Below are 16,805 nucleotides of genomic sequence, written 5' to 3' on the forward strand. Positions count from 1 at the left end.
CAGGAGAAAGGCCTGGTGATCTACGTCTTAAAAAAGTCAGCCACTGGGACCTTCTGGAGCACAGTTCTCCTCTGACACACGGGGGGCTGCCATGAAGGACCTGCAGGGCACAGTTCTACTCTGCCAGACGTGGGGCTGCCATGAAGGACCTGCAGGGCACAGTTCTACTCTGCCAGACGTGGGGCTGCCATGAAGGACCTGCAGGGCACAGTTCTACTCTGACAGAGGTGGGGCTGCCATGAAGCACTTGCAGGGCACAGTTCTACTCTGACACACGTGGGGTTGCCACGAAGGACCTGTAGGCACAGGTCTCCTCTGACACACGTGGGGTTGCCATGAAGGACCTGCAGGCACAGGTCTACTCCGACACACGTGGGGTTGCCATGAAGGACCTGCAGGCACAGTTCTACTCTGACACACGTGGGGCTGCCATGAAGGACCTGCAGAGCACAGTTCTACTCTGACACACGTGGGGTTGCCATGAAGGACCTTCAGGGCACAGTTCTATTCTGACACACGTGGGGCTGCGTTGACGGACCTGCAGGGCACAGTTCTACTCTGACACACGTGGGGTTGCCATGAAGGACCTGCAGGGCACAGTTCTACTCTGACACGCGTGGGGTTGCCATGAAGGACCTTCAGGGCACAGTTCTACTCTGACACGCGTGGGGCTGCGTTGACGGACCTGCAGGGCACAGTTTTACTCTGACACACGTGGGGTTGCCATGAAGGACCTGCAGGCACAGTTCTACTCTGACACACGTGGGGCTGCCATGAAGGACCTGCAGGCACAGTTCTACTCTGACACACGTGGGGTTGCCATGAAGGACCTGCAGGGCACGGTTCTACTCTGACACACGTGGGGTTGCCATGAAGGACCTGCAGGGCACGGTTCTACTCTGACACACGTGGGGTTGCCATGAAGGACCTGCAGGGCACAGTTCTATTCTGACACACGTGGGGCTGCCTTGACGGACCTGCAGGGCACAGTTTTACTCTGACACACGTGGGGTTGCCATGAAGGACCTGCAGGCACAGTTCTACTCTGACACACGTGGGGCTGCCATGAAGGACCTGCAGGCACAGTTCTACTCTGACACACGTGGGGTTGCCATGAAGGACCTTCAGGGCACAGTTCTATTCTGACACACGTGGGGCTGCCTTGACGGACCTGCAGAGCACAGTTTTACTCTGACACACGTGGGGTTGCCATGAAGGACCTTCAGGGCACAGTTCTACTCTGACACGCGTGGGGTTGCCATGAAGGACCTGCAGGGCACAGTTCTACTCTGACACACGTAGGGTTGCCATGAAGGACCTGCAGGGCACAGTTCTACTCTGACACACGTGGGGTTGCCATGAAGGACCTGCAGGGCACAGTTCTACTCTGACACGCGTGGGGTTGCCATGAAGGACCTGCAGAGCACAGTTCTCCTCTGACACACGTAGGGTTGCCATGAAGGACCTGCAGGGCACAGTTCTACTCTGACACACGGGTTGCCATGAAGGACCTGCAGGCACAGTTCTACTCTGACACACGTGGGGCTGCCATGAAGGACCTGCAGGCACAGTTCTACTCTGACACACGTGGGGTTGCCATGAAGGACCTGCAGGGCACAGTTCTACTCTGACACGTGGGGTTGCCATGAAGGACCTGCAGGGCACAGTTCTACTCTGACACACGTGGGGTTGCCATGAAGGACCTGCAGGGCACAGTTCTACTCTGACACGCGTGGGGCTGCCGTGAAGGACCTGCAGGCACAGTTCTCCTCTGACACACGTGGGATTGCCATGAAGGACCTGCAGGGCACAGTTCTACTCTGACACACGGGTTGCCATGAAGGACCTGCAGAGCACAGTTCTACTCTGACACACGTGGGGTTGCCATGAAGGACCTGCAGGCACAGTTCTACTCTGACACACGTGGGGTTGCCATGAAGGACCTGCAGGGCACAGTTCTACTCTGACACACGTGGGGTTGCCATGAAGTACCTGCAGGGCACAGTTCTACTCTGTCACACGTGGGGTTGCCGTGGGTTGGAATCAGCTTGACGGCAACTGGTATATCTTATCCTTCACAATGAGCTTCCCTGTAAATATTTATGGCACTTTAAGATATTAGCTAGCGATAGTACAAAGCTTTTAAAAGGTATTTAAATTTTTTTCAACTTTAGCCTATCCTTTAGAACTTCTATATTTGTGTGTGTTTTATGATATTTGGTACATTAATACAAAGTAAACATATATAATGTAAAATATTAACCTACAGAGGTTGGAATAATTGCTTAAAAATATTTTACTGAAGTGGCCAGCAAAAAAACCAAACTCGTTGCCATGGAGTGGATCCTGACTCACAGCGACCCTCTTACACAGAGTAGAACTGCCCTGTGGGGTTTCCAAGGAGTGGTCTGGCATCATCAAGAAACTTGGGCAGCCACTGGCCTGGAAACTCAGGTCTTCCTGTATTCCTGTATTTTGATCATGTCATAAGACACTGGAAGACTCAAATTTTGTGTTTAGTAAGAATGTCTAAGATTTGTTGTTGTTTGTTATGTGCTATCAAGTTGATTCCGACTCAGAGCTACCCATATGTGACGGAGTAGAACCGCCCCATAGGGTTCCCTAGGCTGTAATCTTTACGGGAGCAGACTGACAGGTCCTTTCTCCCACAGAGCTGCTGGGTGGGTTTGAACCATCCATCTTTCAGTTGGCAGCCTAGCAGTTAACCATTTGCCCCACCAGGGCTCCTTTTTCTTTCCTGAGAAAGGAAATTTAATAATTTTTTAAAAAAAGTTAGCCCTAGGATCAGAGTAGTAGTGGTGAATGAAGAGGGGAAGAAATCAGCACAACTGAGGCCTGGCAGAGCACACTGAGCTTTCTTCCTGCCGTGTTCTCCTGCCCCTCTCAGATTTCTTCTCCCCAGTCACACAGAAAACCATATGCTTCTACCCTCCAAGCACGGCTGAGCTTCCATGGCCGCAACAAAGCTGACTCAGCATCTGGAAGGCTATCACACCCACCCTGAGCCTCTGAACCCCTCCCAGCCCACCACCCCCCTGCTTCCGAGAGGAGCCCTCCGTCCCTGCACCTGGAGGAAATAGACGCTTTGAAAGCAGAGCCAAAGCAACAAACCAGGGCATGCTGCCATAGCAGAAGCAAAGTCTTAGCAATCCCAGCGTTTGTCGTGCCTATATTTAGTTCACATTCCCTCATTTAGGGGGTTTTCCAGATATTTCACTCCTGCCTCAGTGCGTGTTTCCCAGGTTCCATGTGGCTCCTGAGGGTGCTCTCGTCACAAAATGAAAACGTGATGCTACAGAGCGATGCTTCTTGATTCATTTGCAACATCTGAGAGGGTGAAAACTGAGGCAGAAGACCCAAAAGAAAGTGCCGTGTCTGAGCCATGGGGGACAATGGCATTGTCCAAAGCAGATGGCTCTTTGAGCCGTGCACGCCTCCAGCCATGCCATGAGCCATGGCGGACAATGGCATTGTCCGAAGCAGATGGCTCTTTGAGCCGTGCACGCCTCCAGCCATGCCAGGACAAGGTTGTGCATACGTTTTCAAGTCACGGTGAAATCCCAGTGAAATGTGTGACCCTGAGCAGGTCCCTCCCCCACCTGAGTCTCACATTCTCCCCATCAGAGAAGGTCCCTTCCGTTTTTCCCTGTAGCCTTTGCAGAAGTTCGCCTCTCGCAAAGGTGAAGGAGATCCAGGAGAGTGGGAAGAGAGGGCGGGCCAGAGTTGTTCTCTAATACGGGAGGGTACCTCTTCCTTTCTAATACGGGAGGGTACCTCTTCCTTTCTAATACGGGAGGGTACCTCTTCCTTTCTAATACGGGAGGGTACCTCTTCCTTTCTAATACGGGAGGGTACCTCTTCCTTTCTAATACGGGAGGGTACCTCTTCCTTTCTAATACGGGAGGGTACCTCTTCCTTTCTAATACGGGAGGGTACCTCTTCCTTTCTAATACGGGAGGGTACCTCTTCCTTTTGTGCATACTTACACGTACGGCTTCCATGAAGTTGGAGAGCACGATGCACGCTAAACATCCTCTGTTCTGGCCGCTCTGCCACGGTGAGAGATCTCACTGAACTCCAGAAAAGTAAAGGTAGAATCACAGAAATCATGATCCTTCACCTTTATGGAATTAGCCAGGAAGAGAGACAGGAGAGCCAGAGAAGGCCATTTCTGGCTTCTCGGCATGAGCCAGACAAGGTTTGTAGATGGAGCCTCGGATCTGAGTCCAACAACCAGCCCTCCACTTCAGTTCGCTGTCTTTCCGCTGTCTGTGTGACCTGGACAAGTCATGCAACCTCAGCATCAAAATGTTCTCATTTGTAAATCATGCCCATAACGGTGTTTCTATTTCCAGCTGAGACAGTTTCCTTTTTCCCTACAGGTTATTCTCCATCCCACCCCGAACAGCCCCAAACAGTCTGAGTGGCACAAAATGACAGTCTCCAAAAACTGCCCCGATCAAGATCTCAAAATCAAACTTGCTGTCCGAATGGATAAGCCTCAAAACATGAAGCACTCTGGGTAAGTGTCTCTTTTCCAAGTGGTGATTTTGGGTACACATCCATTCATTTCTTAAAATAACAAAAAAAAAAGAAAAAACTATTTCATTTATTGAACTATGTGGAAGGAAACAAAACATCCAAGAGAGGTTAATGAAATATTTGACTTTGACATTTACTGTACCAACAAAGCCCACTGCCATCAAGTTGATTCTGACTCATAGTGACCCTATAGGTCAGAGTAGAACTGCCCCATAGGGTTTCCAAGGCTGTAATCTTCACAGAAGCAGACTGCCCCATCTTTCTCCTTAATCCAACTTTGTGATTAGCAGCTGAGAGCTTAACCGCTGCATCACCAGGAATCCTTGATATTTACTATACCAAACCAAACTAAACCCACTGCCATCGAGTCAATTCTGACTCATAGCAACCCTGTAGGACAGAGTAGAACTGCCACAGTACTGTTTCCAAGGAGCAGCTGATAGATTCAAACTGCTGACCTTCTGGTTAGCAGCCGTAGCTTGTTGTAGTTCTTAACCACTGTACCACCAGGGCTCCAGTATTTACTATTAAAAAAAGATCCATTGCCATCAAGTCAATTCCAACTCATAGTGACCTTATGGGAGAGTGTAGAACTGCCACATAGAGTTTCCAAGGAGCTCCTGGTGGATTCAAATTGCTGACCTTTTGGCTGGCAGCTATAGCACTTAACCACTATGCTATCAGGGTTCCCAAACGGCAGTACCCGAACAGGGACATGAACCCTGGACCCTCAGATTAAAAGTCTGATGCTCTACCGACTGAGCTATCCAGGCGTATTTATTTACTGTAGGTTTCCTTTATTCTTAAGATTACTATAACTGCCTTTTTTGCCTACTGTTACAATAGAACAGTTCCCTTCACTTTCTGTATGATAGAATTGCCAGTAAGATTCAAAATTTTTCTAGAAGCATCTGGGCGATTCTGGTTTGGGGTGTTACAGGCTTCAGGTACCTTCTCTGAGGCGTCCAGAACCTTCAGCCTGCATGGGTTGCTCACGTGCACCTGGATTGAGAAGCACACCTGTGAGGTTTGGCCAGTTGCTGCATGACACCTTTAGCGTCACTTTTAAACTGATGACAAGAAAATAGTAAATTTTTGATCGTCTTCATTTTCTTAAGGTTTGAGAGGAATGGATAGATTAAGAAATTTTAAGTGAGGCAAAAAGAACAGGTAAGATAGTTTTATCTCACAAATCAAACCAATGATTTGTACAAAAAATGTTTATTGACACATAGATGCATGCTGAGCCATGGCTTGTTAAACCACGTCACTCGGACCCTCCATCTCCAGGAGTGTGATCACTTAGAGTGAAGCTGGGCCGTGTAACTCCGAGCAGAGGGGTGATTAACCGGCATGAGGGGGTGCATAGTCTGTTTTCAAGTGTTCTGCAGGTGTCTTTTGCCAACTACCTACCTTAGCTCTTAGCCCCTCTCGTCAGTAGGAAGGTCTCATTCATTCTTTTTTGGGTGCACATGCTTATGAGAGGGCTTAAAATGGTAAAACTGCTGACAAAACTGGGATTGGTTGTAGGTACTACAGGTTTGGGGAATTCAGGATCCCAGTATCAGGGCTTGAGAGAGAGAGAGAGCTGTTGTCAAGTTGACCTCAACTCTTGGCAACACCATATACAACAGAACAAAACATTGTCTGGTCCTGCGTCATTCTCATGTTTGCAGGATGTTTGAGTCCACTGTTGTGAGTAGTGTGCTAGTCCATCTCACCCTTGCTGGCCCTCTACTTCACCAAACATGATGTCCTCCTCTAGACACCGATCCCTCCTGATGAAGTGTCCAAAGCAAGCAAGTCAGACAGTGCTCTGGTGTGATCCATAAGGTTTTCATTGGCTGATTTTTTCGGAAGTAGATCACTAGGCCTTTCTCCCTAGACTGTCTTAGTTTGGAAACTCCACTGAAACATGTCCATCCTGGGTGACCCTGCTGGTATTTGAAATACTGATGGCATAGCTTCCAGCATCATAGCAACACACAAGCCACCACAGTACAACTGACAGATGGGTGGTGTCAGGGCCTAGCCACTGATTAATGCGGGTTTAGACAGAACCCTACGAGGAGTCCAGAAAGGAGTGACTAGGATAGGAAGTGGACACCCCAGCAGATAAGCAGACCACAGCAGATGTGGTCAGAGAGTAGAGAACGGGGCCCTAGCCTTGCCACCTTGGAGTTGTAGGGACCCCAGAAAGCCCAAGGCTCCAGAGGAGGTCACGTGTGGAGAACTCAGGTGAACAAAGGGCCACCCAGCGAGCTGGAGACCTGTTACTGAACCAGAGCACTGACTTGGATTTGGGGAATTTACACTGCCTTGCCTTGAGGCCATAATAGTCCTGGAGGCTGAGCTGGGATTAGGCAAAGCTCTGCCCATAGGCCAGGCCCTTGTTACACACTACACTCAGTCCCTTTTCAGTTGTCCATAGTCAAGTCCAGTGGTTTTTCTGCAATTAAATCCACGTCTTGTGAAGATGTCTCAGGAAATGTTTCTGAGACCCGCTTTATCTCCTTCTTTCCATGCTTATGGCATGTATTCCCAAAATATGACATGTAATTTCCCTCTAACATCCCTTTCCCCTCCGTGGTAAACCTACTCGTTTCAAGACAAAGGGGCTGAGAATTCTGCCATGTTCCTTCCGCACTGAGAAGACGACCCTGCGTCTCTAACAAAGTAAAAGCCAGTGGCTGAAGAGCCAGTCCTGACGCACGGTGACCCCGTGTGTGTCAGAGTAGACCGCGCTCCACAGTCCTGACTCACGGTGACCCCGTGTGTGTCAGAGTAGACCGCGCTCCACAGTCCTGACTCACGGTGACCCCGTGTGTGTCAGGGCAGACCGCGCTCCGCAGTCCTGACGCACGGTGACCCCGTGTGTGTCAGAGCAGACCGCGCTCCGCAGTCCTGAGACACGGTGACCCCGTGTGTGTCAGAGCAGACCGCGCTCCGCAGTCCTGACTCACGGTGACCCCGTGTGTGTCAGAGCAGACCGCGCTCCGCAGTCCTGACGCACGGTGACCCCGTGTGTGTCAGGGGAGCAGACTGCGCTCCGCAGTCCTGACTCATGGTGACCCCGTGTGTGTCAGGGTAGACTGCGCTCCGCAGGGTTTTCAATGGCTGGGTTTTTTTGGAAGCAGATCACCAGGCCTTTCTTCTGACGTACTTCTGGGTGGACTCAAACCCCTAGCCTTTAAGCTCCAACCTTTCGGTTAGCAGCCCAGCATGTTAACCATTTGCACCACCCAGGGGCTTCTTTAGCAAAATACTCACTCATAAATACCCAGTAAGCATTTGCTGAAGGAACCAGAGCATGAAGTGAACAGGACAGAGGGAGGAAGAGAGAAAAGAAGAGGAGAGGGCAGATCAGAGAGAGAACAGAAATATGAACAAGCACGCCTGTCCTCCAAGCTGCTTTTCTTTCTTTCTTTTTCTTTCCTTTTTATCTTCCTTGAAAGGAACAGCAGCTCAGCCCACTTTCTAGGCCCCTTCGAAGTACTATACTTGTACTTTCGCACTCTCTCATGTATCCCCACAGGAGCCACTTGACATAGCTGTTATTTTCCCCTTTGGTCAAATTCCCATTTCTCACAACCTTTTTTTTACTCTGTTTAAAGTTGAACTAACTGATCTGGATTCAGTAATTTTTCCATTGATTCATTTGTAAAATCATTTACATATTTCAGGCTACCTTGACTCCACTGATGCCAAAAGAAATACGTAGCTTACTTCCAACAGATTCCATAGCTATATCAGATCACTAGGCTGCCTTTTCAAAATTACCCCTGCCGGGAAGTAGAGTGGGGAAGTCTGGAAGAGCCGGGAGAAGTGAGCAATGAATGGCGCCATCACACTGTCAGGCCAGCGTGGCCTCGTCAGGGGTGAGCTACCCGAGGTGCATAAGGAACAACTCAAGGAAAATAAAAATGCTTATGGACGACATTTTTTTCTCTATTTAAACTTAAAATGGTTTTATTGAGCTCCATGGTGTGTGCTCGGGGTAGAAGGATCAGAGCAGTGTCATAGTGTGCAGAGAGGAGGAGGAAGAGGGCCTGTTGAGAAGCATAGCTGGGTTATAAAGTATATCCACTTTAATGTTTTCTAAAATAGAAAAGGAAAATCACAATTCCTGCCAATGACTTCTTGTTGATGGGCTGTGTGTGGTTCCTTGAATGAGCCACTGGGCCATTCAAAATACCTTTTTTTTTTTTTAGTTAAATAGAAAAATGTCAGTGAGAAAAAGCAGTACTGCTTTTTGGCCTTAAAACATTAATATCTGGGTGTATTTGAGAATAAGCAGCTCCTAGGTGGCTTTCTGAAAGCCCTCGTGGTGTAGTGGTTAAGAGCTTGGCTGCTAACCAAAAGGTCCACAGTTCGAATCCACCAGCCACTCCTTGGAAACGCTATGGGGCAGTTTTACTCTGTCCTATAGGGTCACTATGAGTCAGAATCGACTCAACGGCAACAGGTTTTTAACGGGTGGTTTTCTGATTTTTCATCTTTTACGCCCATATGGAGTTTCCGAGTCCAGGAAGTCCATTCCCATGCAATATCTCATTTCACCACTGAAACAACCTTACAAGGGTGGTCGTGGTGGTACTGTCCTCCCGTCTTACCGAACAGCCCCTCCCTTCGCCCAGGTTCTCAGTCCAAGAGCCACAAAGTAATCCTTGACATTTCTCTTTCTCTCTCACCCCCATCACGTCCATCAGCAACTTTGTTCTACTCTACCTTCGAGAAAATTCTAGAATTCAGCCCCTCATCACCACCTCCAGGTAACACTGGAACCCAAGCCACCATCACCTCTCCCTGGACCAGTTGCCATCGCGTCATGGAGAGGTCCCCTGCTTCTGTCCTTGCCTCCTTATAGTCAGCTTCCCACCCAGAAGCCAGAATAATCTCTTTGAAGGATCTTGGTGTTCCAATGCTGGAAACTCTTCAAAGATTCCTCCTCTCATTCAGAGTGAAAGCCGGCATCCTTACCGTGGCTATGAGGCCCTCTCTGATAAGGACCCCACTCCCTGTCTGACTTGGGTCACTCTGCTCCAGCCATGTTTCCCTCCTTGATCTTCCTCACAGACTCCAAGTGCGCTCCGCCCTCTAGACTCTTGTCCCTGCCCTCTGCCCTGCCTGGGATGGCCTTCTTTCCCCTCCTGCGCCTATCTGCGTGACTCTCCTTATCAGAATGGCTTGCCCGGCCAACCTGTGCCCTCTCTTCTTACCCTGCTCTGTCGTCATCAGAGCACCTACCACCGCCTCACGTATTATATATTACTTTGCATATTCCTTTGTTTTCTGTCTTCCCCACTAGACTGTGGGTTTCATGTCACCAGGACATTTGTCTGCTGTGTTCATAGACCCTAGTATAGGACCTGACATGTGGTAGAAATCCCATAAATTATGTGTTGCATGAATGAATAAGGGAAGAAATGAATCCCGACTTTACAGATAGGGCAGTTGAGGCTTAAAACCCAAAACCAAACCCGTTGACATCAAGTTGATTCTGACTCATAGCGACTCTATAGGACAGAGTAGAACTACCTCATAGAGTTTCCAAGGAGCGCCTGGTGGATTCAAACTGCTGACTTTTTTAGTTAGCAGCTGTAGCTCTTAACCACTACGCCACCAGGGTTTCCAGCTGAGGCTTAGGGAAGCGAAAAGACTCCCCCAAGGCAGCCCAAGCTGCAGAGCTGGCGCTAGAGTTGTGTTGCTACTTTCAGTTCAGCCTGAATGGAGGAAGCTGAGACTTGAATAAAACACAGAGCTGTGCATGGCTTCACCTTGAACTTGGTGAACTACAGTCCACCAGCCAGGAGTGATTCACAGTAATTGTGCTTTTTCTTTTATGTTCTAACATACCTTAAAAAGGAGATACAACTTGTAACTCCAGCCATACTTCTTAAAATCCCCTTTCCTTTTCTGTTGTCTGGCTGGGCTACAGCTCTAGACCTCTCATTCTTTTACACCGTGCTCTCTCCTTCCCCTGAGTCTGTAGACACTGCCCACATGAGCACAGATTCTGGAACCACACTGCCTAGGCTGGACAAACTTAATGTTTCCTGTGATTCCATTTTATCTCCCCTGTGGGCTTATTATTTATAAATGTCAAGTAGGCCAAGTTGATTGATAAAAGCCCATTGTTGTCGAGTTGATTCCAACTCATAGCGACCCTGTAGGACAGACTAGAACTGCCCCATAGGGTTTCCAAAGAGTAGCTGGTGGGTTTAAATAGCAGACCTTTTGGTTAGCAGCTGTAGCTCTTAACCACTGCGCCACCAGGGCTCCAGTTGGTTGATAGTGTTATTCAAATCGTTTATATCCTTACTAATTTTCTCTGAATTACTGAGAGAGGGAAGTATTAAAATCTCTGACTGTAATTGTGAATTTTTTTGCTTCTCCTTGCAATGTGGTCTATTTTTGCTTCATATAATTTGAAGCTCTACTGTTAGATAATAACGTTGTTTGTTAAAACACAGGAGGCAAGCCGAGACAAGGTCTCCCATGACTCAGCATTTGTTTAGGATCTCCGGGACTTAGGTTCAGCCCAACCACAACTGCCTTTTCTCTCCAGTCCTTAGTAGTTCTCTCTGGCCTATCGTGTAATTAAAACGCTCCCAGCGAATGACAGGGATGCCGGTGACTCACTGGCACGGGTTTTGTGGAAATGCTACAAACAAAGATACTTTAGAATTGTGATGTAAAATACAACCTGGAGCTCCAAAACCAGACAGGTACACCCCTCTTTATTTTCCCAGTAGATCTGCCCCTCAAAACGGAAGCTAAATCCAAACAGGGAATTCACCGATGAGCCCTTGGCAAAGCTGGGGCAGCTCTACTCTGTTCTGTGGGGTCTCTATGAGTCAGAATCTGCTCGACAGCAGTGGGGTGGCTTTTTTTTGTCGCTGGGTTTTTTGTTTTGTTTTTCTGGTAGATCAGGACTACTATTTTTACTACTGTTACTAAACCAAGCCCTTTGCTGTCGAGTCGATTCTGACTTACGGTAACCCCGTGTGTGCAGAGAACTGCTCCATAGGGTTGTTGCGGGCTCTGATCTTTCAGAAGTAGATCACCAGGCCTTTCTTCTGAGTTGCCTCTGGGTGGATTCGAACCATGAACCTTTCGGTTAGTGGCCAGCCGCTTAACTGTTTGTGCTATCCAGGGACTCCATTGCTACTACTACTATTATTTGGTGCCATCAAGTTAATTTTGACTCATAGCAACACCGTGTGTTACAGAGTAGAACTGCCCCATAGGGTTTTCTAGGCTGTAATTTTCACAGAACCAGATTGCCAGGCCTTTCTCTTGTGGAGCCACTGGGTGGGTTCAAACCACCAACTAATATAACAGTAATAATAATGCCTAACATTTACTGAGTACTTACTGTGTACCACTTACCATGCTAAGCTCTGATATGCATCACCTCAGTCACTACCACAATCATACGAAGTAGATACTATGTGATACCTGGGGAAACTGAGGCTCAGGACAGCTAAACCACTGGACAGTGAATGGCAGGGCCAGGACTCCCACCTGGATATTCCTGCCCTGGATCTGAGATCATAGTTGCCAGGCTCATCACACTAGAACCTGATTTATCTGTTGGTAAATCCAGATTGCCACGTCTCCGTCTGCCTGAAGCGAGAGTCGAGGGCCACGAGTGCCCACCTAGATAGATCTGTCTTCAGTGTGAGGAGCTGGGAGGGGGAAGCCACCTGTGTCTGCAATAACAGAACTTCCATCTGCTCCAGGTACTTTGCATTCTGTTTAACGAGTGTGTTTCGACCTAGCGAAATACAGAGCCGGAGCCGACTAGACAGAAACAGTGCATTGCAGGCCTCCGTTTTTCTCAGTTTTGACACCTTCTGGTATGTGCCAAATTAGCAATAAATTCTGAGGAAAGCCTCAGAGGGAAAGCCCCTCCTTCACGCAAACCAAGTGATACTTTCCGAAGGAGGACTGTTAATTTTTCTCTGATCCCGCTCCGCGCTCGCAGGCTCTTCACCAGAAAGCCTCTCTGTTCAGCTGGAATGGCAGTTCATGTTGTCATTTCAGTAAGGAAACCAAAGCGTGTCACCCAGAGTGGGGAGAAGAACTCAGTGAAGAGGGTGCTCTAGAATCAGACTGTTCTGAGTTAAAGTTCTGGTTATGTCATTCATCAGCTGTGCCACCCCAGCAAAGTTACTTAACCTTTCTGAACCTCAGTTTCCTCATCGTATAAAAATAGTAGTGAATTTATAAGTACACACTTGGTGCTATGTATTGTTGTAAGAAGTTATTTTTCATTGATTTAATCCTCACAACAACCCTTGAGATAGGGACTGTTATCATCCCCATTCTACAGATGGGAAAACAGAGGTAAAGGAAAGTCCAGAAAAGTGCCCAAGGTCACACATTAATCCAGGCAACGTGGCTCCAGATCTAAGATTTTAACCCCTCCATTATACTACTCAGAGCCCTGGTCGCACAGTGGTTAAGAGCCTGGCTGCTAACCAAAAATTTTGCAGTTCCAATCCACCAGCCACTCCTTGGAAACCCTTTGGGGCAGTTCTACTGTGTCCTATAGGGTAGCTATGAGTCAGACTCGACGGTAAGGGGGATTATATGGCTCACCCCATGGCTGGGTGTCGTAAAGCAGGTAAAGTGCCTGGCCCAGCACGGAAGACTGGTAAAAGTCCACTAAGCAGTAGTTATTCTTATTATGAAGGAAAGTTAATCATTCTTTATTAGTTACAGCCTATGGGTTCTAGTCGACTCCTTTTTCTACTTGCAATCTCATCAATAAAAACTGTAAACAACAACAAAAAAAAACCAAAACCAGTGCCATCGAGTCGATTCTGACTCATAGCAACCCTAAACTATAGGCACGTTAAATGATATGGTGGCTGCATTCATTGTTTCAAACCTCTTCAGGGAAGAAGAAATGGGTAGAAGCTGCCAGATAAAATTCCAGCAAAGTGTGAGACTGTTGCAGTCTTGCCAGTCGTTACTAAAAATGCACAATTCTTCACCCCCTTTCTATATTTGATCTTTTATTCCATCTCTTTCCCTATGGCCACATGCCCAAGAAGAATTCTTTTCACATATTTAGCTGTCTTTTCCTGCTAATAAATGATATGCTCCCTTCTGCACACAGAGATTCATTTTCTTTGTTTTGTTTTTTAATTTTATTGTGCTTTAGGTGAAAATTTACCTTGCAAAGTAGTTTCTCATTCAAAAATTTATACATAAATTGTTTTCTGACACTGGTTGCAGCCCCTGTAATATGTCAGGACTCACCCCCTTGCCCTTCACACCCCGGGTTGCCCACGTCTACTCGTCTAGCTTTCTGTCCTTTCCTGCCTTATTATCTTTGCTTTTAGGTAGCTGTTGCCCATTTGGTCTCATCTACTTGATTGAACTGAGTGTACAGAGAGAGACTTTGTAGTAAGGGTCAACATTTCTCATTCAGCTACTTCCTGCGCATGCCCTATGCTTATACTTCCCAAGAATTCTCTCGTTTAATCCTCACGATGACCCTCTGGGAGAGGAACCGTTCCTGCCCCTGTCTCACAAAGCTCCAAGAGATTACGCACCTTGCCCAGTATCTCAGAGCAATTGCAGAGCTGGAGCAGGAAGACTAGCCCTTAACCACTACATGCCAAGAGCCTTCTCTCTCCTTAACTTTAGCAGGGCCCCTGTTTGAGGTCCGTTTCTGCCATGAATACATTAATTGGTCGTTGTTATTTCAAGAAGGGTAAGGGCAGTCCCAGGGCAGCTAAGCGATCCACATAACAGAGCTGACCATGTTGGTCTCAGCAGCACGGCCGGGCTGATGAACTTACTGACCACCGGGCAATTCCCTCTCCCTCAGCCTGGTCCAGGCACCATCATCTCTTGCCTGCACCACTGCAGCCATTTCTCACTGACCTCACTGCTTTCCCTCAGTGTATTCTCCACCCAGCAGCCAGTATGATCATCTTAAAACAGAACTATAACCTTGCCATGCCCCTGCTTAAAAACTTTCCATAGCTCCTCATTCGTATCTTTTTTTTTTATGTCAGCGATCTGATTTACCCATCTACGAGATTGTGCTGGCTGCTATGTGATGAGTGGCCTGTAGGGGCCAGGAGTGAGAGCAGAGACATTTAGGAGGCTACTGCAGTGATCTAGGTGGAGATGATGGTGGCTTGCCTGGAGGGTGGCGGTGGAGATGGAAAGAGATAGGATATATCGGGAGAAACCATTTGCCATCGAGTTGATTCTAACTCATGGTGACACCATGTTTGTCAGGGTATAGCTGTGCTCCATAGGGTTTTCAATGCCTGACTTTTCAGAAGTAGATCCTCAGGCCTTTCTTCCAAGGCACCTCTGGGTGAATTCGAACCTGCAACGTTTTGGTTAGCTGCCAAGCGTGTTAACCATTTGCAGCACCCAGAGACTGCATTTTTGAGAAATAGAACTCAAACGTCTTGGCAGTGACTGGGTTTGCATATTTCATTGCAGTGTTTTAAAATCGCATCAGAAACCTTTGTAAAGATCACTCGGGGTTCTCTAGAGCATGGCATTCAAAACCAGTTGAAATGTAACAGGTATCTATTGACCACCTGCAGCGTATCAGGAACTGTGCTAGGAATTTAGAAAGGAGGAAAAGTAGGTTCCTTTTCCCTCAAGTAGGTCACCGTCTGATAGGAACAATATGAAAACAAACAAATTACAGTAGTGTGATAATTGTAAGCAGAACTACCTACAAGGCCCAGAAGGTGATGACGTCAAAGCTAAGATTTAAACTCGGGAAGAATATTAGTTCTGACCCAAGGGGTAGGGGAAGGCATCCCAGCAGCAGAGCATGTACACAGTTATGGGAGGCAGGGCTTACACGTTACGGTGTGGTCAGGAATTACGGGTAATATAATGTGCAAAATCTGAGTCTAGATAGGTAAGCAGAGCAAGGTAATGAAGAGCTCATTAGCGCAGCCCAAAATGCTGAACATTGTCGTATAGACTCAGGCCTTTCAGTGTATTCATACCACTGATGGTAAAAACCAAAACCAAACCGTTGCCATGGTGACCCCAAGCATCTCAGAGTAGAACTTTGTTCTATAGGGTTGTCAATGGCAGATTTTCTGAAAGTAGATCACCAGACTTTCTTTCAAGGTGCGTCTGAGTGGACTTGAACCACCAGCCTTTTGGTTAGCAGCTGGACACTTAACCGTTTGCATCACCCAACGATGTCCACTGATGGTACAAGATCATTTTAGTGACGTACAGACAAACATATGTTAGTTACAAAGTTTAGCGAGACTAAAGGGGCACACCAGCCCAGGGGCAAGGACTAGAAGGCAGAAGGGGACAGGAAAGCTGGCAACAGGGAACCCAAGGTCAAGAAGGGAGAGTATCGACATGTCATGGGGTCGTTAACCAATGTCATACAACAATATGTGTACTAACTGTTTAATGAGAAGCTAGTTTGTTCTGTCAACCTTGATCTAAAGTGCAATAAGAAAGAAAGAAAAGAGCGAGGAGCGTATAATGATCAGGACAGACACGCTTGTTTAGGCAAGTTAGAAAAGTTTGTCTAGAAATTGACAGCTGCCAACAATTAATGATTAATGTGTGCACTAACTTCGTTATAAACTTCAGCCTTGCTTTGTTAAGAAATAAAAAATCATTTTAGATGTAACATGATCATTAAAAATAGATTGCTACTATTTTCATTAAAATTTCCATGCTCCCCCAAAAAAGTTACATATGCTTTTTAATGTGTTACATAATATATAAGTAGTTTATCAAGCCTATAATATATAAAAAAAAAATTTTTTTGTCATAATATAAAGTTTCCTTTCAAAGTAAATTTATTCATTTTAAGTAAGTCAATTTAAAGAAAAAATAACAAGTTAATCATAGTACAAGTGGACAGATATAGGTCAAATCATGAAAGTAGAATGCAAGTGGCCCAAGTTTGGGGTACCCTTCTGTGGGCAGGGGAGACCCATGGAAGGGGTTTCAGCAGGGAAAAGACATGATAGGATGACATGATAGGGTTTGATTATTTTTTTTTAATGGCAAGGGAGAATTTGAGACCAAGAGACTTTGCCTATTCTTCAATCACTCTCTGTTTTATAGATTTAAAAAAAAAAAAAAAAATTTTTTTTTAAGTGGGTAGGACTGTATGAAAGATACTAGAAAAGGGCTGTTACATTATGTAAGAGAGAGAAAATGAAAATGTTGATAATAATATATTATATTTAAAAAAAATTTTTTAAGTG

General features: G+C 46.8%; 1 protein-coding gene and 1 non-coding gene across 8 annotated transcripts in view; one reads left to right on the forward strand and one right to left on the reverse strand.

The window, feature by feature from the left end:
- CADPS (calcium dependent secretion activator) overlaps window positions 1-16,805 on the forward strand; it is a 580,697-nt gene that overhangs the window by 366,973 nt on the left and 196,919 nt on the right. For all 7 annotated transcript variants that reach the window (XM_064274284.1, XM_064274283.1, XM_064274286.1 and 4 more), the window contains one exon: window positions 4,404-4,543. In XM_064274284.1, the coding sequence (XP_064130354.1) occupies window positions 4,404-4,543 (140 nt within the window). The remainder of the gene's footprint in view (window positions 1-4,403; window positions 4,544-16,805) is intronic.
- TRNAK-UUU (transfer RNA lysine (anticodon UUU)) lies at window positions 5,264-5,336 on the reverse strand. Its single transcript has one exon. It is a non-coding gene; the product is annotated as a tRNA-Lys (tRNA).

This window comes from Loxodonta africana, chromosome 22 (assembly GCF_030014295.1).
Source record: "Loxodonta africana isolate mLoxAfr1 chromosome 22, mLoxAfr1.hap2, whole genome shotgun sequence".
Taxonomy (NCBI): domain Eukaryota; kingdom Metazoa; phylum Chordata; class Mammalia; order Proboscidea; family Elephantidae; genus Loxodonta; species Loxodonta africana.